Source organism: Saimiri boliviensis, chromosome 11 (assembly GCF_048565385.1).
Source record: "Saimiri boliviensis isolate mSaiBol1 chromosome 11, mSaiBol1.pri, whole genome shotgun sequence".
In the NCBI taxonomy this organism is placed as follows: domain Eukaryota; kingdom Metazoa; phylum Chordata; class Mammalia; order Primates; family Cebidae; genus Saimiri; species Saimiri boliviensis.
Window position 1 is genome coordinate 113,362,015 of NC_133459.1, and position 25,779 is coordinate 113,387,793.

Consider the following 25,779-nt stretch of genomic DNA (forward strand, 5'->3'; position numbering starts at 1 on the left):
TTGTTTTCTTGTATTTCATAACATTCTCACAAATAAACTGATGAATATAACAAAGAAGATTCTAGGGAGAAAACTATAAGGATAAAGTGATCAGGTATTTTATCATCTCAAATGGGATACATTTGTGGAAGGTCTATTACGCCTGAAAACAGATATAAACCATGACAGTAAGGAATCTGAGTAAGAAAGAATAACAATCAGAAAATTTAAATATGACACTTAAGTAAAACTAGGCATGTTATAAAATTCATCTTTATCAAAATGTAATAGGTACAAAGGCTTTACTAGCAAGTAAAAATAGTAAAAGAATGATCAAACCACAATCGAAATGGTAGATTAAGATGATCACATTAACTATTTTTTAAACAATGTACACAAAAAAATAAGATGAGGATAATTTAAATAACTTAAGACATTACACGGATAGCCAATATTATTACCTACAAAAAAGATAAGATGCTCTTTTAAACACTTTGCAATGACTTTTAATATTTACTGGAACATGGCACACTAAATAACACTTCCTATAAACAAAGCTATCCCTAAGTTATGGTTGTTTTGCTAGCTAATTTTCTCTGATCAAGCTATGAGACCTGGAGAGCTAGTATTCTGGTCCTCTTTTCTATGTAATAAGACATTTTTTAAAATAATATTTATTGCATATTTTAATACAGGCATATACACAATCAGAGGAATCATGGACTATAATCTTTCTGCACAGATAACCCCATTGACATTTTTTACATTAAAAAAATGCAACTATTAACTTGAGAAAATATTTAACAACCCAGAAAATATAAAGATGTTCTCGTTTACTTTCATTTATTCTGAATTTTCATACAATTATTTTCCTCAAACTTACATATATACGTTATTAACATTCATACAAAAACAACACACCATACAAGCTGCTTAGCATTGTTCTCTTTTCATTTAATAAAATAGCTTAGAAATTTTAGGAATGATCACGGCAATACACTGGAAAATAAATGTTATTAAAATCTTTGCTTTCGAATCCTCCTGCCATCGCCACCATCCTGGCCTCGGGGGTGGCGGCCTCCAGGACCCAGCGAGGAGGACTCCCAAGGTTACTAAACCCTCGCTGGCGGTGATGGTTTCTTACGAGGGGGGACGTGGCTGAGCACCGACTTTGGAAGCCGGTGCCGACTGGCCTCTGCGATTCGCAGAGGAACGTGATCGGCGGGAGTGAGGACGACCGGGCCTCTGCTGACTCCAGACGTCCAATGTCTAGTGGTAATCTGTGAAAATGGTTCGCTATTCACTTGATCCGGAGAACCCCACAAAGTCATGCAAATCAAGAGGTTCCAATCTTCGTGTTCACTTTAAGAACACACGTGAAACTGCTCAGGCCATCAAGTGTATGCATATACGAAAAGCCACAAAGTATCTGAAAGATGTCACTTTACAGAAACAGTGCGTACCATTCCGACGTTACAGTGGTGGAGTTGGCAGGTGTACCCAGGCACAGCAATGGGGCTGGACACAAGGTCGGTGGCCCAAAAAGAGTGCTGAATTTTTGCCGCACATGCTTAAAAATGCAGAGAGTAATGCTGAACTTAAGGGTTTAGATGTAGATTCTCTGGTCATTGAGCACATCCAAGTGAACAAAGCACCCAAGATGCCCCGCCAGACCTACAGAGCTCATGGTCGAATTAACCCATACATGAGTTCTCCCTGCCACATTGTGATGTTCCTTATTGAAAAGGAACAGATTGTTCCTAAACCAGAAGAGGAGGCTGCCCAGAAGAAGATATCCCAGAAGAAACCGAAGAAACAAAAACTTACGGCACGGGAGTAAATTCACCCTTAAAATAAATGCAACTAAAAGGAAAAAAAAAAAATCTTTGCTTTCGTGACAATACTAACAGCAACAAAAAGGAACTCATATTGGTTATACTGGAGGTTGTTTGTTAGGGTACTAACTCATCAGAAAACTTAGAAAGTTAAAATCTCTCCTGCTTTTCTTATAAAAAAAGGGTACTTAAGTATGACCAAATAGTTGATGGATAAAAGTCTTAAGAATTCTAATATCATGAAAAAAAGAAAAGCACCACTTTTGCAATACCCAATATAATTATGCAATCACTAGCTACTAAAAACTATCAGAAGAAAGGATGAGGCACTCTGTAACAGATGCATCAAGCTGACACCTGAACCTACTGATAAATGTTAACATCATGAAGAGGTAAGGAGACATTCTGATCCTCTTAGTGAGATACAATAGGAATTACACAAAGTATATCTGCAAAATATTCTGGATAAAAATTAAAACCAAAATCTGATCAACCCCATGTATTTCAGGTAAACTTGTCTACATAAGGAACATATGAAATGACAACATGGAGGTATAATCAGCAGAATCCAGAAAGTGGAAATACATATGACTCAGTTTAACAACAATAGAGAAAAGGCAAGAAAAAAAAAGTATTCCGAATACTGGAAATTAGGCGACATTAAGAAATTATTTTAAATTTTACAATGGTACCAATGTTACACTTAAAAGAGAAATTCTATCTGCTAGAGACACATTCTAACATATCTGAGGATGATATGATATGCAATTTGCATTAGTATTCTCCAAAAGAAAAAAATACATATACTATTCCCTCTATTTTTGTATAGCTTAAAACCTTTATAATAAAGTTTACAAAAAAGAAAAAACAGAATTCTAAAAGTTAAAAAAAAAAAAATTGCCAAAGCTATGATCACCTTTAAACTCAAATCCATTTTAAAACAAGAAAAGAAAGAAGCTGAGGATCAACTTAAAGTGAATCCCCCCCGACCCCCAACAAAAAATTAAATAAGTAAAAACGTTGCTTCTTTGAAAAGATCAGTAAAATAAATTCTATGACAAATCAAGAAACAGGAGAAAACATAGGTATAATTGATATTAGTGATAAAAGCGAGAATTTGAAAATGCTATAAAATTCTGAGAAATTTTAAGCTCTCAATAAAACAATTTTCTAGAAAAGTATAGTTTTAGAAAAATTGAACTATTTGTCAAAGTATGACTGTTCCCTCACTCCTTACATATGAGCTGGTTAAAATCCTTCTAACATTATTTTCTGCATTAAGCATGTCTCTTAGAGAAAATATCATGAGGAAGTGGAAAATTATTCAAAGAAATGTTATAGTTCTCTGCCTTTCCCCTCAAAATAATATCACCATTTTATTTTGATAATGCAAATATAATGTTCTCCCAATTAACTACTAAATTAATGCAAGTATAAATAAGACCCAAAAAGTCTTGACAAAACTTAACCAAATGATCTTAAAACACATACAGTAAAGAAAACACCAAGACAATTTCGAAAAAGTTTTGACACTCCCTGTACAAGATTCCAAGATTTACGCTGATGCTATAGTAATTAAGACACTGTTGTACTGCTACAACACATAGCACAGAAACAGTTCTGTGAATACATGGAAACTTGAAGAGCTGAGAATGCAGATCATTGGAGAAAAGCTGAATAATCAAGTGAGTACTAAACTTGCTATCCATATTGAAAAAATAATTAAACCTGTACCTTTTGCTACACAAAAAATAAATTGCAGGTAGATTATAGCCCTAAATGTGAAATAAACTTTCAAAATAAAATCCACAAGCCCATATGTAAGGCCTTAGGTTGAATATTTTTAAAAAAGAAAAACATAAATGTTACATTAGAATTTACAACTTCTATTCATCAGTGTAAAAAGAAAACAGGTCAGAGAGAAGGAGGAGTTATCTGCAGGACATATAACAAAACAGGCCAAGCACAGTGACTCATGCCTGTAATCCCAGCATTTTAGGAGATCAGTTTGAGAGAACTGTTTGAGCCTAGGCATTCACAATCAACCTGGGTAATAGAGTGAGACTTCATCTCTACAAAAAACTGGAAAATTTGCTGGGCGCAGTGGCTCATGCCTGTAATCCCAACACTTTGGGAGGCTGAGGCAGGCGGATCACCTGAGGTCAGGAGTTCAAGATCAGCCTGACCAACATGGAGAAACCCTGTCTCTACTAAAAATACAAAATTAGCCAGGCATGGTGGTGCATGCCTATAATCCTGGCTACTCGGGAGGCTGAGGCAGGAGAATCCCTTGAACCTGGGAGGGGGAAGTCGCGGTGAACTGAGATCACGCCACTGCACTCCAGTCTGGGCAACAAGAGCAAAACTTTGTCTCAAAAAATAATAATAATAAAGCATTAATAGGGAATACAAAAGCCACAAGATATCCTTCCCATATACATTTGACTGGCAACAATTAAAAAGTCCAACAATCCCAATTTTCAAAGAATGTATAGAAACAAGAATCTACATCCAGCACTAACAGTATAATTGGTATAATCGCCTATGAAAGCACTATGTTAATATTCAATCAATTTAAAAACATACACAATCTATGAGAAACTCTAATATTAACATGATAGAACATGCATATGAATGCCAACAGCAGCAGTTTGTAATGAAAAAAAATTAAAATATCTGACAAATCAATCTTGTCAAATATTACTTCATTTGTCAACAAGATAATAATATATTCATATATAATATACTACATGGCAATGAAAATTAGAGATATGTATATAAACTTAGAAAACAAAAATAACACTGAAAAAAGCAAGGTACAGAATACATACAGCATCACAGTAATCCATAGTTTAAACGTGCAAAACAAAACCATATATTGCTTAAGATAAAAATACATAAACATATAGTAAAAGAGAAATTTATGGGAATAGTAAACATCAAATTAAGGATAGTAATTACGTGGAGTGGAAATACAGGTCAACTACATGCAGAGTATTATGAACCGAATGCTTATGTTTCCCCCAAAGTCACATGCTGAAACCCTAACCCCAAAATGTGATGCAGTTTAGAAATAGGGCCTTTGGGAGTTAACTGGGGGATTTCATGAGATCAGAAAGTAGGGCCTTCATGATGGGGTTAATGCCTTTATGAGAAGAAACACCATACAGCTTGTGCCACCCACTCCCCCTAAGTGTGCTCACAAAGAAAAGATCATGTGAAGCACACAAAGTAAAACGGTGGCTTCACTTCAAAAGAAGTGGCCTCTGAAGGAAAACTGCCTTGCTGATACCTTGATCTTGGACTTCCCAGTTTCCAAAACTGTGAGAAAATAAATTTCTGTTTTTTAAGTCACTCGGTCTATGGTATTTTCTTATGGAAACCTGAGTTATGACACAGGGGGCCTCAAATGAACTTTCATGTACCACAATGGAATGCTATGCAACCCTAAAAGGGGAGGAAATCTTGTCACATGCTACAACACAAATGGACCTTGAGGATATTATATTAAGTGAAAATAAGCCAGTCACAAAAGGACAAACACAATCTGAGCATTCCTAATCTGAAAATCTAAAATCCAAAATGTTCCAATAAGTACCTCCTTTGAACATCACATAAGTGCTAAAAAGTTTCAGATTTTGTAGCATTCAGACTCTGGATTTTCAGATTAGGGATTCTTAATCTATATTGTATAATTCACCCTACGTGATGTATTTAAAGTACTCAAATTCATAGACACATTTTCTTATCACTGTACATTTGTTATTTCTGTGCTGGTTATCAGGGAAAAGGGAAAGGATAAAAGGGGAGTTTTAAAATGGGTATAGGGTTTCAGTTCTCCAAAATGAAAAACGTTCTGGAGATGGGTTTCACAACAATGTATTATTATTATTAAGTACATATAAGAATACATAAACTGTTCAAGTGTACACTTAGAAATGGTTAAGATGGTAAATTTTATGGTTTTTTAAACCACAAAAAGATTATCATATGCAAACTTTTTTAAAGAAACAAGAAAAAGAATGTTTAACCAATCAAGCAATATTAATAACTTAATCATAAAATACTTAAAAAGTGGAATATAGAGAAAATAAATAGAAAACAATTATTAAAAAATGAAAGGAATTATGAAAACTTAATCCCATCAACCTGAAGAAAACTACCCTATTTTGGCATACTGCCCTCCAGCTTTTGGGGACACATATAAATTGTATGTATTTGTCAAAGTTAGTTGTTTTTTTTTTTTTTTTTTTTTTTGAGACGGAGTTTCGCTCTCGTTACCCAGGCTGGAGTGCAATGGCGCGACCTCGGCTCACCGCAACCTCCGCCTCCTGGGGTCAGGCAATTCTCCTGCCTCAGCCTCCTGAGTAGCTGGGATTACAGGTACGCATCACCGTGCCCAGCTAATTTTTTGTATTTTTAGTAGAGATGGGGTTTCACCATGTTGACCAGGATGGTCTCGATCTCTTGACTTCGTGATCCACCCGCCCCGGCCTCCCAAAGTGCTGGGATTACAGGCGTGAGCCACCGCGCCCGGCCTCAAAGTTAGTTTTAATCCTACTTTTCACATATACAAAAAAATTTAGAAAACACCATTTGTAATATTTATGAACAGAATTTATCCATTTTCTTATCACTGTACATTTTTTAGTTCTACTATTTAAATAATGCTATAATCAGCATATAAAAAATACACTTATCTAATCATTTTTACTTATGAATTACTAGACATAAAATACTGGGAAAAGAATATGAAACAAAGCATTCTTTATTCTAAAGTATCTTAAGACCCACTGCTAAACAACAATCTCAAAATGAGTACTTCACTTCATAAACATATTTTTAAAACCTGCTAACAATTCAAAATCAAACCAGACAATTTGCAAACACACAAAGCTATAAAAAGCTTCACTGTGCATTTATTATACTATTATAAGACATTATATATGGTAATTTAAATATTTCTTAAATACTGCTACTACATAAAAAGTGTCCACTTCAGCCTAGACTTTTTAAAGAGGTATTTTGGTATTTAAACCCACATATATTTGAATTGTACCAGCTCCTACCAATATTATTGTCTTATTCCATCTTCACAACAATCGTGCAAGTTAGGAATTATTATCCTCAATATTACAATCTAGGAAACGGAAATTAAGAGAATAAAAGACTTGTTCATCATCACTTAAGGACAAAAGGGGCTGAAACCCAATCAATGCAACAATGCAAAGTATTTTTTAAAAACACCTTACAAATTCAAATCAAAGCCAAGCAAGAGTATATATACATATATATTATGTATCACTCCTTTTTTTAAATAGTTGAACTATTAAGATAAAGAACTGGAAATGGGTATAGTATGTGTTTGCTACAATTTGAGTAAATGAGGAAAGAGTTTGCTTAAAACAAATAGCAAACACGTATGTCTTACCTGAAGCCCTGGTAACAGCTTGCCTACACAACTATCTGTATCAAATAGCAAAATATCTTTTTGAGAAGTTAAGGAAAGTGGAACTATTGTTCATTAGAGGGAGTTCAACACTTACAAAACCTAACTCTTCCTCAGAATTTCATCACAAATGAAGAACAGAAGCCTTAAAATGACCCATAAATATTTAATCAATAGCATGGCTTGAAAGCAAGCTAGTAAAAAAAAAAATGCTACTATAACAGTAGTTATGAAAACATATATAACAATACTCACAAAGAATCGAGTTTATTTAAACATAAATACTGATAGGAGAACACGGATCAAATTTTCAAAGGTCCTCACTGCAAATCCTTTGCACTCAAAACTCTTCATATTACTGTCAAAATCTACTTTTTAAGTTTTGTCTTCAGCTACTCTAACTCAACCTACATACATTCCAACAACCTACTTACTTCCTCAACATATCCCAGTTTTCCCCATCATTACTTGTTACTGTAGCTTTCTCTACCCAAAATGAACAAGAACAATGCCACTCTTTCCTGCAACCTGACAAGGAAATCCTACCTTTAAAGGTTCTAAGGAACCCTTCACAGACCCTTTCCACACTCGTAATACATAAGCTCACTTGGTGTCTATATATTCTTTCCTTTTTTTCTTCCTTCTTTTGGATTACACAGACGTAATTTCAGTCAGCCCTCCTCTCCAATTCTTGGTGTTCTATCTCTATTGTGTTCACCCTTAGGATTTTAAAATGCAAGCTTATTTGATTCACTCTGGCACAGTCCAAAAGAATGTAATATGAACCATATATATAATCTCATAAATTTCTATTAGCCACATTTTGAAAAGTAAAAAGAAAAAGCTGGCCAGGCTCAGTCCTGTAATCCCAGCACTTTGCAAGGCTAAAGCAAGAGGATCACTTTAGTCCAAGAGTTTGAGACCAGCCTAGGCAACATAGTGAGACCCTGTCTCTACAAAAAACTCAAAAATTAGCCAAGTTTGTAGTGGCACACACCAGTAGTCCCAGCTACTTGGGAGGCTGAGGTGGGAGGATCAGTAGAGCCCAGGAGGTTGAGGCTGCCATGATCATGCCACCGAACTCTAGCCTGGGGTACAGAGCAAGACTCTATCTTTAAAAAAAGAAAAAAAGAAAGCAAAAGGAAAAGGCAACAGATAATATATTTCATTTAACCCAAAATACCAAAATACTATCAGTTCAACATGTAACCAATATAAAAACTTGGGATAAAATACATTCTTGGCTGGGTGTGGTGGCTCACACCTGTAATCCTAGTGCTTTGGGAGGCCAAGGTGGGCGGATCACCTGAGGTCAGGAGTTTGAGACCAGCCTGGCCAACATGAGGAAACCCCATCTCTTAAAAAAAAATACATTCTTCTTTCAGACTAAGGCTTAGAAATCTGTATTTTTCAACTAAGGTAGAAGATCAGCTTAAACTATGTACATGTCAAGCGCTCAGTAAAAATATGACAAGTAGCTACTGTAACTGACAACAAAGCTCCAAGCAATACTAGATCATCCAAACTTTACTCCAGGGACCCTACTGCTCTCTTACATATTGTTATAATTTATTATGTTGAATTCTATTTTTAAACCCCTTATCAATCACTGCTATTACATTCTTATATTGTCAGTAATTAGATTTACCCACAGGCACACCAATTTCTTAATTAGCCTAACTTCTACCTCAGACCTCCTTTCTTTTTTTTTTTTTTTTTTTTTTTGAGATGGAGTTTCGCTCTTGTTACCCAGGCTGGAGTGCAATGGTGTGATCTCGGCTCACCGCAACCTCCGCCTCCTAGGCTCAGGCAATTCTCCTGCCTCAGCTCTTGAATAGCTGGGATTACAGGCACGCGCCACCATGCCCAGCTAATTTTTTGTATTTTTAGTAGAGACGGGGTTTCACCGTGTTGACCAGGATGGTCTCGATCTCTTGACCTCGTGATCCACCCGCCTCGGCCTCCCAAAGTGCTGGGATTACAGGCTTGAGCCACCGCGCCCGGCTCAGACCTCCTTTCTAATGTCATTGGCTTTCTTCCTAAAATACAAACCCCAGAAACTCCTTCAGTGGGTCTGTTGATAAATTTCCTAAATTGCTTTTTAGGAGGCAGAATGAAGTGTTTCAAAAAGTGTCTTTATTTTGTTCTTCTTATATGATAATTTAGCTGCCTATAAATAATAGATGGACAGCTATTTTCACTCAAAACTTTGAAAACACTATTCCACTATCTTCTGAATGCCTATGCTGATGATATTGAGTCATTCTAGTTCTTACTCCTTAGGGAATCTGATTTTCTCTGGCTGCATTAAAGATCTCTCTGTCTTTCGTGTTCTGCTCTTTCACTGTGATGTGTCTACGTTTTTTTGTGCCTTCTAAATCTAATAACTCACATAGCTCACCAATTTTAGAAAATTATCAGCCTTTAGCGTTTCAAATTTTGCCTTTCAGCAATATTTAAGTTCTTTCTGGAACTCTAATTAGATGTTTGTTAGAACTTATCTTCCTTTCCAACATATTTTTAACCCTTCTGCTATTTTCATCTCTTTGTTTCTCTGTGCTAAATTCCGTGTAATTTTTATTTTTTTATTCATTAACAAAGATATTTAGTGCAGTCTGCCAGCTACTTTTTGTGAGACAAGAGTCTTGCTCTTGTCCCCCAGGCTGGAGTGCAGTGGCACAATCTCAGCTCACTGCAACCTCCACCTCCCAGGTTCAAGCAATTCTCCTGCCTTGGCCTCCCGAGCAGCTGGGATTACAGGCACCTGCCACCACACCGGGCTAATTTTTGTATTTTTATAGAGACGGGTTTCACCATGTTGGCCGGGCTGGTCTTGAACTCCTGACCTCGGGTGATCTGCCCGCCTCGGCCTCCGAGTGCTGGAATTACAGGCATGAGCCACCGTGCCTGGCTGGCAGCAATTTTTAATCTTAACTCCAGGATATCTTAGAAATTAATTGAGCATATTTGATTTCCCTAACGGTGTTCCTTTCAAATGTAGATTTACAGATTAAAGAAGTACAGTAACAATCATTCTCATTATTTAAACCCATGTTTTCCTTATCTCCTCTGATATTCAAAATAACTTTAGAGGTAGGTACAATTAAAACCATTTTAAAAATGTATAAAACTGAAGCTCAGAGGTTAATCTATCCAATGCTATAAAAGTCAAAACCTAACTTTTTCATTCCAAATCATATGTTCTTAACAAGAAAACATTCTTGTCCACCATCAAGTTTCAATTTACGTTGAATTTTAATATTGTATAGTATTACTATTCTGTGAATTTTAAGTTATATTTCTTTTCAGATACCCTTTAAGAATACTCATTAATAGTCATTTACTGGCCAGGCATAGTGGCTCATGCCTGTAATCCCAGCACTTTGGGAGGTCTAAGTGGGCATATCACTTGAGGTCAGGAGTTCGAAACCAGCCTGGACAACATGGTGAAGCCCCATTCCTACTAAAAACACAAAAATTAGCCAGCCGTGGTGGTGGGCGCCTGTAGTCACAGCTACTCAGGAAGCTGAGGCAGGAGAATCACTTGAACCTGGGAAGCAGAGGTTGCACTGAGCTGAGATTGGGCCACTGCACTCCAGCCTGGGTGAAAGAGCGAAACTCTTGTCTCTCAGAAAGAAAAAAAAAAAGAGAGAGAGACATTTATTAAGCACAGAGTATGCCTAGCACAAACAAGGCAAAGGAAAAGTATAAGAAATGTTCCTGGGAATAACACCACATACATGAAAAGTCAGAAACCATATCTAACAGAAAAAAAAAAACACTTAAAAATATTATTATCAAAATAATAAAGAGATCTTGACCAAGTCTCTCGATCTAACTAAAAATTTACTGGAAATATGGAGAACATACTAAATTACAAAATCAGAACGCAATCAGTAAACGTAGACAGTGGCCAACTGTGTAAGACCAACAACTAGTTTTTTTCAATGAATGAAACACAACTCAAAAAAAAAAAAAAAAAAACCCTGGAAGAGAGAACTCATAAAGTAAGATATTTAAGAGGTAATAATGACCTGTTAAATGTGTTGATCTTATTTTATCGTGACTCCCCCACTCACTTTAAAAAACCCTATAAAAACACATGACTTTTATGAGAAAATCAGAAATTTTAATACAAATTTGATGTTTGATAATATGAAGTAACTTAATATTTTCTGGTGTCCTAGCAGTCTTTTGGTTGTATTTTTAAAAAGAGAGACAGGAGAATCCTTATTTTTTAAAGATATACACTGAAGCCTTTACAGATAAAACAATATGAATAGCTGAAATTTGTCTCAAAATAACAGAAGTAGAAAAGCATAGTGTGGGTATCATTATTTTAGCTAGGGGTTGCTGATGGTTGTTGGGACTGAATGACAGATACACAATGGTTCATACTACTGTGTGTAAAATTCATCACAATAGTTATAAAAAGTAGTACAGCTCAAAAAAAATCTCTTTTGATAACTTTCTGTGACACCTTACTACTTTTAAAGTAAAAATATCACTTAACCACCTTATCCCCTACTGTAGTGTGCCTAGAATTCAGTTAAGAAAGCTACTGAGGTTTAGCAACACACACAGACCAAGAGATTAAAATAATGAACAATTACAGAGACTCAGGATTCTAATTCATAACACTCCATGAAATACTGAAGCCAATCTTTTTGGAGATCAGTCTCTACATTCTAAAGAAAACAGAATAATGAGCTTTTATGTGGAAATTTACAGGTATATGATGAAGTACAAATTTCACAACCTGTAATTGAGGCCTTATATAACCGATCTGCCATTCTATCTTTTCTCTCCTATCCATATACAAATTGTTAGCCATAAAAGCCAAAGAATTCAACTCCCTGCTCAATGGCTATAAACTTATGCCATCCTATAGACACAACTTTGGTTATGTCACTCTCTCAATGCCTATTGCTCTCCACTCCTTCCTCTATCACCCAGTCTATAACCAACAGCTCACAGACCACTATTCTGAGCCTACCAACCCAAACCAGTATTTTCTACTATAGCCATATAGCACTTACTTAAAACCTTGGGTCCATATTTCTCCAACAAGATGAGGTCCTATAAGACAGTCTTGGTATTTATCTTTTTATTGATAAATGGCTCATGAGATTATGAGCATATTAAAGCCTATGATACTTCTAAGAGTTATTAAATATTAAGTGTGTACATACTACTTAATATGTATACTATTAATGATGGAGCAACAAATATAACAAATAGGGTCACTGCCCTCAAGGGGCACGTATTCTGCCTTGAATATTTCTGAAACATCAGTTTTTAACATAGTACTGTCATTTCATAGACATTAAAATATCTATTAATTGAAATTCTAATAAAAACACCCCAGAGCAAGCATTTAGTAGCATTTAAGAAAAGCACTGTTCCGGGCGCGGTGGCTCAAGCCTGTAATCCCAGCACTTTGGGAGGCCGAGGCGGGTGGATCACAAGGTCGAGAGATCGAGACCATCCTGGTCAACATGGTGAAACCCCGTCTCTACTAAAAATACAAAAAATTAGCTGGGCATGGTGGCGCGTGCCTGTAATCCCAGCTACTCAGGAGGCTGAGGCAGGAGAATTGCTTGAACCCAGGAGGCGGAGGTTGCGGTGAGCCGAGATCGCGCCATTGCACTCCAGCCTGGGTAACAAGAGTGAAACTCCGTCTCAAAAAAAAAAAAGAAAAGCACTGTTAAGAAAAGTCAAAACCTAAACACCCAAAGGTTTGAAGACATCTATTATAAACAACCAGTTATACTCAACTATTACCAAAAAGTTACATTTAGCATTATTTGATTGTAATTTTCTGTGCAAGCCAATAACAGTGAATAGTCATAATTTAAATTGTGAGTTCAGCAATTTACAACCAGTACTTTCAGAATACTTAGAAAAAGCTAACATTTTAAGAAATAGGTTATTTTTAGCTATCCAGTTATAACACCTTGATATATTAGTAGTTAACCCACTAAAGAACACTGCTATAAATTTCACCATACTTTAAATCTACATCTAAAAAGGTAACATTTTACCATATTGGGGACCATCATGTATTATTCTATAATCATTTCATACAATTCTGTCTTCCCAAGCAACCGGCCCATTACTCTGCAAGGATTTCACATTGGCAAAACGGTTAACAGTACAGAAATGACACCCCTGAAATTACAAACTACAAAGAATATAAAAAGCCATTTTAAAGAAATGCAACAAATCTCCTGTTAAAAACTCACAAATATTCTTTCTTATAGTCTCACTGAGCGAACAACAACAACAACAAAAATCTAAAATCAAGAAGAGCTGAATAACTACAACAAATTTATAAAATAATGGAAAATGAGATTTCATGTGTATCCTAAAGACATAAAAACTTCGATAGTCTAAATGTAGTGTAAATATATTAACACTGAGGACCTAGTTTGCAGAAAATATTTTACGCACAATCACATTTAATATTCACAACTATTAAAATCCCAATTTTAAAGATGAAGAAGCTGAGGTTAAAAACTTTAATTATCAAATGGATTTTAAAAAGTGAAATCACTTAATTCAAATATATATATGCCTAAGACTACACAAAGAATGTCAAAAAAGTAAAAACAAAACAAAACAAAAAGCATTAAGGAAAAAGTATCTACAATGCATACAAAATGAATTTTTTTATACAAAGAACTGTGATTAAAGATGACCATTAAACTAGGTCCAGTAAATAGGCAGTTCACAGAAAATGAAATATAAATAGCCAAATTTGAAAAACTCATCCATTTCAAAATATAAATTATAAAATACATTTCAGTGTAAAATTAGCTAGTAAGTTTAATAAAACCTAGAATTGCCAAGGGCATGGAAAAACAGGCACTGCCATACACACTTGTAAAAACAAATGAATGTTCTGGCATTGTGGTTTTCAATCACTCTTTAAGAATAAATTTCATGGGCCGGGCGCGGTGGCTCAAGCCTGTAATCCCAGCACTTTGGGAGGCCGAGGCGGGTGGATCACGAGGTCAAGAGATCGAGACCATCCTGGTCAACATGGTGAAACCCCGTCTCTACTAAAAATTCAAAAAATAGCTGGGCATGGTGGCGCATGCCTGTAGTCCCAGCTACTCAGGAAGCTGAGGCTGGAGAATTGCTTGAACCCGGGAGGCAGAGGTTGCGGTGAGCCGAGACCGCGCCCTTGCACTCCAGCCTGGGTAACAAGAGCGAAACTCCGTCTCAAAAAAAAAAAAAAAAGAATAAATTTCATTTGACACAGCCCTTTTACTTCTATTCTAAATATTTCCACACAATCTAACTACAAACTGGACTCAAACCTAAATCTCCATCAATGTAGGAAACTAAATTGTGGTATGTCCAGTAACTACACTGTGGTGCAACCACACAAGAGTATTGTCCATTGTCATTAACAAAGAATGAGGTTGATCTCTAACTGCTGAGAACACATTACATAATTAGAAAAAAACAGTGGACTTCTACTTCCAGTCAAGATGGAATAAGATGACCCAGATTTGTCTTGCTGAAACAACAACAACAACAAAAATCAAACAAACATACAGAACAATGGGTTTTCAAGACACTGGACATCAGGCAATGATGGACAATAATCCCTGAAAGTCAGAAAACAAATTAAGTCCATCTCTGCCTCAGCTTACTCCCTTGAGTGTCCAGGCCATAGCACAGCTGTGAGGAAACCAGGCTGAGTCTCAAAGACTACTTTAATTGTGAGAGAAGACCAAAGTAACTAGAGTTTACATGTCAAAGTACCAGAGAAAAGAGTTGCACAGAGAGCTTTCCAAATCTGCAATCATCAGAATATTCAGTAAATACTTCATAAGATATATAATATTTAGATCATAAAGCAACTTTCCATGTTTACAAAGATCCAAGTCTTAGAAAATATGCTCTCTGGCCAGAATAAAATTAAAATTACAAATACATAACAGAAAGATATGTAGAAAACTCCAAATATTTAGAAATTAAATAACATGTTTCCCAATGACCCATGGGTCAAAGAAATTGTTTAAAAAAGTATTTTGAACTGAATGAAAAATTTATCAAAATTTGACGAATGCCACGAAAGTAGTACTTAAAAGGGAAACATATAGCACTAAACCCCTACGTAAGTATCAAGTTAGTGATATTAACTTCAATGTTAACTAAGTAGAAAACAAAGATCAAACTAAATAGAAAGCAAAACAAAATAAAAACAGCAGAAATCAATAACAGAAATCAGAAAAACAAGAGAAAACTTAATGAAACCAAAAGCTGTTATTTTGGAGACTAATAAAATCAATAAACTTCAATCCAGACAGACAAGGAAAAACAATAACACAAATTACCACTGTTGGGAATGAGAGAGCTGACATCACAAGTATCCAACAGATTTATCAAAAGTGTAAAAATGCAGTATCATGCCTGGGCACAGTGGCTCACGCCTGTGATCCCAGCACTTTGGGAGGCCGAGGTGGGCAGATCACGAAGTCAAGAGTTCAAGACTATCCTGGTCAACGCAGTGAAATCCTGTCTCTACTAAAAATACAAAAGTTTATCCAGGTGTGGTGTTGTGTGCCTGTAATCCCAGCTACCAGGAGGCTGAGGCAGGAGAATCACATGAACCCAGGACACAGAGGTTGCAGTGAGACGATATAGCCCCATTGCACTTCAGCCCAGGCAACAGTGTGAGACTTCGTCTCAAAAAACAAAGCAGTAGCATGAACAACTCTATGCAAATACATTCAGCAACTTAGAGGAAATAGCCTAGTTCTACAGAACCTCTAGCCCTGTATCTACTAAATAAGTTGAAGAAGTAGTTTAAAACCTCACAACAAAGAAAACAAACATCTGGCCCCACATGGCTTCACTTGTGAATTGTATCCGTTAAGGAAGAAATTTTAGAGTGTTCACCCTAATATCAGGAGCAAGGTAAAGATATCCTCTGAGCAGTTCTATTCAACATTGTACTGGATGCCACAGACAAGAAAAAGAAGACCAAAATGGCATCCAGGTAGAAAAGGAAGAAAACTGTCTGAAAACAATTGGGTATAAATTGTCTATGTAGAAAATTTAATGGAATAGGCTAGGGATGGTGGCTCACGCCTGAAATCCCAGCACTTTGGGAGATCTAGGCAGGCAGATCTCTTGAGGTCAGGAGTTCAAGATCAGCCTGGCCAAATGGGGAAACCCTGTCTCAACTAAAAACACAAAAATTAGCAAGGTGTGGTGGTGCGCATTTGTAGTCCCAGCTACTTGGGAGTCTGAGGCAGGAGAATTGCTTGAACCCAGTAGGCAGAGGCTGCAGTGAGCCAAGATCATGCCACTGCACTCCAGCCTGGGTGACTCAGTGAGACTCCCTCCTCAAGAAAATCTGATGGAATATATAAAACAGAAGAGCAATATGCCATAATCATTTCTATATACTAGCAAACAATTGGAAATTAAGTTTTTAAAATATTTACAGTAATATCAACATACATAAAATACTTATGGATAAATCTATCAATTAACAAAACCGGTGCACTGAAAAATAAAAACACTGCTTAAAGAAATTAAAGACCTATTACAGACATAAATTATAGTCTGTTAGAAAGACTCAGTTGTTAAGATGACAATCTTCCTCAAATGCTCTACCGATTCAAGTCAAATCCAGTAAAATCCAAGCAGTTTTTGTAAAAACTGAATCATGAAAATACCAAGGACTCAGAAGAGTTAAAAACAACTTGGAAAAACAACAGAGCTGGAGGTCCAAGACTAAGTGGTTTCAAGACTGCAATATAAAGCTACAATGATTAAGACAGTATGTTTCTGGCATCTAAAGGAAAATGGGTCAATACAAAAGAGTAGAGTTCAGACATATAATCATACATATAGAGATAACCGATTTTTCATGAATTTGCAAAGACAAGTGAATGGAGAAAGGACAGTCTTTTCAATAAACGACATTGTGAACACTGGATGTCCCCATGCAAAACTAAATACTTCTGACCCAAACTTTGTACCATATTCAAAATATTAAGTCAAAATGAAAGAGACCTAAATGTTAAACCAAGGTATAAAACTTCCATTAGAAAACAAAGGTGGCCAAGTGCAGTGGCTCATGCCTATAATCCCAACACTTAGGAAGGCTGAGGCAGAAAGATGGCTTGAGGCCAGGGGTTCAAGACTAGCCTGGGCAAAATGTAGAGACCCCAGTTCTATAAAAAAAAATTTAAAAATTAGCTGGGCTTGGTGCTGTGTGCCTGTAGTCCTAGCTACTCAGGAGGCCAAAGCCCAGGAGTTCAAGGTAATTGTGAACTATGCACCACTGTACTCTAGCCTGAATGACAGTCAGACCCTGTCTCTAAAAAAAAATATTATTATTATTAACAAACAAAAGGAAAAAATCTTCATGACTTATAGTTAGGCAAAGATGGTTCAGACAAAACCACGAAAGTATAATCCATAAAAGGCAAAATTGGTAAACTGGACTCCATCATAATTAATAACTGTTGTTCTTCAAAAGACAATGCTGAGAATGAAAATATGAGTGGCAGAAAATATCTGCAGGCCATATATCTGATAAAGGACTTCCAGAATGAAGACCTCTCAAAACACATTTAAAAATAACCCAATAAAAAATTGGGCAAAAGATATAAACAGACACTTCACCAAAGCTAACAGTTGACAACAAGCACATGAAAAGATGCTCAACATCACAGATATGAGAGGAAGAAAAATTAAAACCACAATGAAACTATTACTATATATATACTAGAATGTCTATAATCAAAAAGACAAGACAACAGGCACTAGAGAGGATGTGGAGGGACTGGAAATTTCATACCCTGCTGATGGCAATGTAAGACGGAACAACTACTTCTAAAAAGTTTGCAGTTTAAAAAGTTAAACATATGCCTACCATAAGATCCAGACTTTCCAATCACAGCTGCCCCATCAAGAGAAATGAAGCATATGTCCACACAAAGACTTGTACAGGAATGTTCACAACTATATATTATTTTTGATCTACGGTCAGACTCGTTACCCATTGCACCACTGGCGCGTCGACAACTATATTTTTAATAGCTCAGAATGGAAAACAATACAAATATCCCTCAAGACTTGAATGGATTAACAAACTGCTGTATAGCCATAAAGTGTATTATTACTAAGCAACAAAAGAGAATGGACTATTGAAACACAACGTGGGTCAATCTCAAAATAATTATTCTGAGTGGACTTACCTAGACCGAAAAAAGTACATACCATATGATTACATTTACCTAAAATTCTCAACAGTGTGAACTAATCTATAGTGACAGAAGGCAGATCAGTGGCTGCTAGGGGAAAGAAAAGCAGAAGAGAGGGACTACAAAGGCGCAAGATGATACTGTGGGCAGTGATAGATGTTCACTATCTTCATTGTGGTGATGGTTTCACAAGGGTATACATGAGACAAAACACTGTATATTTAATAAGGGCACTTTATTTTATGTCAAATTGTATCTCAATAAAGCTATTTTTTAAAAAGGCAAAATGTGGGCCAGAACAATAGTTTGAATCCAATTACGTAAAGATGTTTATATGGATGGTAACATATAAACTAATAATTTCAAGAAAAAAGGCATAAAATTACCCAGACCTAATAAAAAGAAAAAACTGTGAATCCGTTTGAATTTTTTAAACATGCACGTGCATCAGTTTCTTTAAAGCAAATTTACAAATGTTTTAAAGAACACTTAGTTACTTGTACATAGGCCTGACACCAAAGCAAAAATTCTTCACCATTATTCTAGAAAATTAAATTAACTTTAATTATTCAGACATTTATATTAAACAATGGATTTTTAAAAATGGTGTGCAATTTTTTTTATATCATCTTCTAAAGTATTCTCCTCAAACAACTAACATAAAAAACTGGTGTAACCAATGTGTTACATCTGGACATCCTATTCTGAGTCTCCTCAGTTTTCTTCCGTCTACTTATTCTGAGCCTTGCCTACAACCTCCTTTCCTTTTCTACTAATAGTGGACAAGTCACACTTGCATTATTTATTCTTTTACAAAATCTACATGAGAAATCTGTTTGGATGGTAACTACAACATCTACCATTTTGCACTCTTTAGCTATTCCTGATTTTAAATCCCATGACTATCTCAAGTTGGAAAATAGTATCACCACAAAGAGCTTGTTATTTTTCCCCCAGTCTGTGTGAACTATGGACTCAAGAAAAAAGCCTAGATATTAAAGAATGGACAACTATCCAGTTCACTATAGGTCAGTTCACAGAAAATAAGCAAGAAAACACAGTATCATCCCCAAAAGTATAAACATTACATCATTATGGGCGCAATTTCAAGAGTTCCAAAAAGTGTTTGAACAGTCAGCATCGCTGGACTAAGCCTCTCAAGGCAGACGGGCTTGCAAATGAAAAATTACAATATAGGCCATACACCATGGCTCACGCCTGTAATCCCAACACTTTGGGAGGCCAAGGTGGGGGTGGGCCGATCACGAGGTCAGGAGTTCGAGACCAGCCTGACCAAGATGGTGAACCCTCGTCTCTACTAAAAATACAAAAATTAGACAGAGTGTAATGGCGTGTGCCTGTAATACCAGCTACTCAGAAAGCTAAGGCAGGAGAATTGCCTGAACCCGGGAGGCAGAGGCAGCTGTGAGGCGAAATTGCGCCACTGCACCCCAGCCTGGGCAACAGAGCGAGGTTCAGTCTCAAAAAAAAAAATAAAATAAAATAAAAGGAAGAAAAATTACAATACATTATGACATTAAAAGCTGTGAGTACTAAAGGAAATGGTAAGCATTAGAACTAAAGTTTAAAGGATGAGTAGTTTTCTTAGTCAAAAAGGAAAGATTCCAAAGGATCTCTACCATAAAGCCTTTAACAGACAAACCAGCTCTCAACTTCTGATTCAAATTTGAAGCTAATTGCCTCAACAACTTTTCTTTTTAAGTATCAGGATAATTCATTTCTAATGTGGCCTATTATTGACCGAAATATATTCATTTTCATAAGAGAAAAAGTAAAAAAGAAAAAAAATCTCAGATTAACAAAACTATAAGATACAGGTCAAACCACTTACCATCCACTTAAAATCATTATTTCCCCTCAGAAAATTGGGATATCATTTTACATTCACAAGAAGGCATGTGTGAAAGCATTTTTAATTCCTTGATCATTCATACTTACTTTAAAAGGTTATTCTTATGCACTGCCAATTCTAGAAAAACTTACGGTGATTGCAAACTCTTTATATGGTCCAACTTTACAAATTAAAGGAAACATTTTACACTTGGGTTTTGTTAGCTACATTAGTTTTCAAAAACTAACTAAAATTTTCCAGTAATTATCATAATAACAGATCCAACAATCCCAGTTTCAAACATAATCTTTTCCTACCTTCACACCAACTGCAACTTCAGTGACGATTCTGTAAAGAAAAAATAAACAGTTTCAACTTCTTGTTATTCTTCTAATCACTGTTTGGCTCTAAAAGTTTTTAGGATAGTTCATCATTCCTAAGTCTTCCAGCCACTCACATACAGATGGGAGAAAAGAAAATACCACAGATGGTCAGTGACTTACCTGTACTGTTATCAACCCGGTTACTAAAAACAACTTTCAAACCTGAGACAAAATTCAATAAACTTGTGGTATTTTTTAACAACACATTCAATAGCCAAAAAGAACAAAACCCAAAACACCATGCCATTTCTACAATGCCAGTATACTGAGATTAATAATTTAACGCTTAAACTCTTTATTTGTCTCCTTAGGAGCCAGGAATCAGGAAACAGGAATTCTAGTTCAAGTTTTGCTATCAATTTCTGTGTTGATACTGAACTTCTCTGGATCTATGTTTCATCTGGAAAATAATCTTTAGATAACATCTAGGATGATTTAAATTCTGTAAGACAGTTAACTTTTAGAAAACCATCTTTTTAATATATTTTTTAAAACACCAAGGTCTAGGCGCTTAACCAAATTTTTGATTCTTCAAATACTGTCGCTGATTTCAATAAATGTGCTTGTTAAATGATACTACGTTTACACTCCCAAAAGAGCTGCATACTGCTGTGTTTTCGCCCGTAAGTGAGCCCCGTGTATAACGAGTTAAATAAATCACCCCTTTCAGGTGTGAAGCGGACCAGCGAGACATCATCGGTCCCTATCATTTCCCAGAGCTCTTGCCTCTCACCTCACTCAGCATTCTGTCTTCACTCAGGTTCGCAAAGATGCAGCATGGTTCTGGCTTTTTGTAGTCGTTTTTCCAGAAACTGACCAAAGTAGCTGAAGAGATGGCCCTGTGTTGACTATCTGCTCTTGTTTCTGCCATGGCTGTTGGCCTTTACCCATGTGACTGAGGTCGGCCTCAAACACTTCGTTTTTCAGATGGTTTAATTTCTGGGCCCTTTTGCCAAGCCTTGAATGTTTTAAGTCCCCACAAAAAGGCATTTTTCCTCCCTCCCGCCCCCACGACCAGACTCAAATGAAAACAAAGGAGTATGACATCTGCCCTCCCCCCCTCCCCCTTCCTCCCGCCGCCGCGCGAACTCCCCCCCTCCCCAGCGGCTCCCACCAGGCTTTCCCCGGAGCTCCCGCCACCCGCATCTCTCCAGACCATGGCGGGCCGGGAGCGGCCGGGGAGGCTGCGGACGGCTGGGGTCCACAAGGGGTGCCTCTCTCCTCTTCCCCGAGGGCCTCGCCCACCCCACGGGCCTGTCTCTGCCCGTCCCACTGGCTCTCACAGGCACCGCTACCCCAAGGGTCGGGTCCCAGGGTACGGATCGAAATGGCTCCTAGAGGGGGCAGGGACGGACCGGCAAGACGTTACGGGGTTCCCACCCCATCCCCCGCCGCCACGCCGGAGCCCGCTGCCGCTCCGGGAGCCTCGCCCCCGCCATCTCCCCAGTGCCTCCCCAGCCTCCAAGCCCGCTTTCTTCTCCTTTTCTCGACCGAAGCCCGCCGGGGGAAGCAAAGGGAGGGGTGTGTGCGATGGGGCGGGGGTTGGGTAACGGCAGCCCAGCCCTGGGAGGGGCCGCGGGAGGGTTTCTGGCCGGCCCGGGAGCGGGCCGGAGGACTGTCCAACTCCCTTCTCACGCACACCTTCTCGCCGGCCCGATTACATACCCGTCCATTGCCGAACCGGACAAAGCTTCGCTCACGAGAACCGAGCCACGCAGCCAGCGAGCCACACAAGCGGCGAGAAAATGGCGGCTAGGGCCCGACGGAAATTGCCGAAGGTGCCGAGGCGCACGGGGCAGCGCGCGGCAGCGACGGCGGCGGAAAGAGCCGAGCGCGCCGGCGCCCGGCAGCGGGAGGCGAGTGGCGGGTGGCGGGGCGCGGGGACCAGGGGGAGTGGGCGCCGCCGCCGCCGCCGCCGCCGCCACCACCGACGCCCCCTCAGCGCCTCCGCGCGCCTGCCTCCCTCCGCCCTCCGCCTGCCGCCCTCTGAAACCTGGCCTGCGGCTGCAGACCACGACGTCCTGGTTTCCCCTCCCTGGGGGGTGTGGGTGGGACACCTCCCAACAGCACTCCACACTCCCTGTGCCCCGGACCCGAGGGGGGTGACCCTGGCTCCGGGACGGGCCCCCAAGCAGCCTCCACTTTTCCCTCCAAGCCAAGTACCAGCTTGTCTACCGTCAACCTATGCGGGCCAAGGGGAAAAAAATGGGATCGCTTCTCCTAAGCCATCTTTTATTTGCAGACCGACTCCAAACTCTAAAACAAAAACCTTGACCCCATGGAGCAAGTAGAACTCCTCAGACTGAAATACAGGCTTCTGCTTCAAGACGTTGTAGTACCAAGCCAAGTGGAGGAAAATGGGATTCTCACTTCAGTTGGTGATGAGTGTGCACCTGTCGAACATAGTCGCAATAGCTGGGGTGGAAAAACGGGCACAACTGGAGCTCTGTGTTGCAATGCTACCAATAGTTGGAGTTTAACATTTAGGGACGTGAAAGGGAAAGTGAAGATGGGAGTGGGAGCAACTGAGTCTTCAGCTTGATTAAAGAGAGTAGAAGCATTAAAAGAGGCTCTGCAAATTGACTCCCTTTGCTAGATCTTACAGTCTCAATTTTAACTTGATGGACATGTTACTTTGACGTGTTTTTATCAGAGGCTCAATAAAATTGAGAGAGGAACCCACTTCTTGAAAATGTGCTCAGTGAGTAATGACTTTGCCAGTATCCGTCCTTCTGCACCCTTCACTTCCACCCCCAACAGACACAAGCACAAATGCACTTCTAATCCAGAAAAAGGACAAATAAATACTCCTGGGTCCCTCCAGCTACTCTCAATACTCACTCCGGGGTTTCTCATATCTCCTTCAGGCAAAGCTCTTACCCTTTACTAAGTGGAATTTCACTATACCAAATGGTATTCTGTATAATTCTTAAAATAATATTACTTTTAAATTGGATAGATCCTTAAAGAGGATCTTGTCGACACACGTTGTTAGAAAACTCTTCAAAGAACCCAAATTTTTACAAATTCTTGACTTGCCTCTGGGATTGTCAATCCAAAAAAAAAAAAAACACCCACGCGTCAAATCTCCTACAATAACCCCCTTCACCTTAAACCTTAAAACAAAGGATCTGTTGTTAGTGCCATTAATAATCACCTTTCACATATTCGTGCTTTTGTGCACCTGTTTTCACTCAATAATTAAATATGTAAGCTACCAAAGGGCAGGAACTGTGCTATTAATTCTCGGTATTCCTCACATTCGCTCTTTCAGTATTGATTGATTGGTTCTCACTTTATCTTGGCAAAGACAAACCGTTCTACAGTGTTCACACATTTTTCTTTTTTTTTTTTTTTTTTTTCCTAACACAGTACAGGACCACAGACATACAATAGTTAATCTGCTTGCTTATTTAAGCTAACACTTTCTTGAAAAAAATGCAAGGTGGTTAACAAGTCAAAGCACGTAACGTACTAGATTAAGACAAGAAGTGAAACAAGAATAAAACAAGAGGACAAAGCATAGCATGAGTCAGGAATGAGGCTAATGCAACAGTGCACACAGAAGCATACTCATCAAAGCCTGAGTTCAGATTTGAGCTCTTTCATTTAATACCTGTGTGACATTAGGCATGTTCATTAACCTCTCTAGGAAACTTTCCTTTGCTGAAAATAGGATTAAAAATAGGGCCTTCGGGCTGGGCACTGTAGCTCACACCTGTAAGCCCAGCACTTTAGGAGGCCAAGGCAGGTGGCTCACGAGGTCAGGAGATTGAGGCCACACTGGCAAACATAGTGTAACCCTGTCTCCACTAAAAATGCAAAAATTAGATGGGTGTGGTGGCAGGCGCCTATAATCCCATCTACTTGGGAGGTTGAGGCAGGAGAATGGCTTGAACCAAGAAATCGGAGGTTGCAGTGAGCTGAGATCGTACCACTGCATTCCAGCCTGGCGACAGAGCAAGACTCTGTCTCATAAAAAAAAAAAAAAAAAAAAAAAAAAAATAGGGCCTTCATTCTAGATGACTGAAGTCAATAACTTAATGTTTGTAAAGCACCTCCCTAGCTCAGTAACTACTTATGTACAGTAAATACTGAGCAAAGAGTGTTATTATCATACTTATTATTTTTGTTATTACTATTAGTCATTTGAGAAGGAACAGGCTACAAATTTGTAGCTTAGATTTTAACAGCCAACAATATTCATAAAAATAAATCTATATAGAGATTTTCACAAAGGTTAAACATGTCACTAAAGTAATTAGATTGGCTAGTATCTAAGGGAATAAATCTGGGAAAATGTCATAGATAAATTTCTAAACCCTTATCCAAATCTAAATTTGTATGATTTTATGAGTTAACCATAGGGTAGATTATTAATCTCAACATTAGCAGATGGCCAACCTTTGTAATATATGACAAGATTCTATTAGTGTTTATGGATTCCTAACAAAATAAGGCAATAAAAAGTGAAGTGCCTGTACAGTATTATTTTCATACCCATATCTTTTTGCAGTATAATGATTTGGTCTTTCCCATCTGAATGGTAAATATTTTGACCTTTTACAGAAATTTACACTTACGTGAACAATGATTAAATTTCAGTGTATGCTAAGCCAAAATGAGGTCTAATATGTATGCAATAAAAATAGGAAGCAGTATATGGTTCATAATGTTCCAATTTTATTCTTAGCCCCACCTCTTGACTGCTTATACTACTGAAGACATCATTTAAATTTTTCATGCTGTAGTTTGTTCCTTTGAGAAGAAATAATAATGGATCAATTAGATAATATTTTACTTTCAAAATACAAAACAGAGAAAAAATTCAAAAGACATGAAAGCATATACAGCATTTCCAGAAAAGACAAATATGTCTATACAGAAAGAGAAGAAGCAGTGGCCTAGAACTGGGAGTGGGAATGGAGAATAACTGTAAATGGGCACTAGTTTCTCTTCAGGATGATGGAAATGTTTTAAGACTATATTGTGGTGATGGTTGTACAACTCTGTAAATATATTAAAATTCATTGAATTAAACACA

General features: G+C 37.8%; 1 protein-coding gene across 5 annotated transcripts in view; it reads right to left on the reverse strand.

The window, feature by feature from the left end:
* PTBP2 (polypyrimidine tract binding protein 2) overlaps window positions 1-22,509 on the reverse strand; it is an 89,180-nt gene extending 66,671 nt beyond the window's left edge. For 2 of the 5 annotated variants that reach the window (XM_039460862.2, XM_039460860.2), the window contains exons 1-2: window positions 22,401-22,489; window positions 20,670-20,700 (exon numbers count right to left, since the gene is read on the reverse strand). In XM_039460862.2, the coding sequence (XP_039316796.1) occupies window positions 20,670-20,700; window positions 22,401-22,408 (39 nt within the window). In that variant the 5' untranslated portion in view covers window positions 22,409-22,489. Of the gene's footprint in view, window positions 1-20,669; window positions 20,701-21,468; window positions 21,727-22,400 lie in introns of those variants that run through there. The other 3 variants (XM_039460859.2, XM_039460861.2, XM_074381388.1) reach the window with 3 other exon arrangements.
* Between the last annotated feature and the right edge of the window lie 3,270 nt (window positions 22,510-25,779).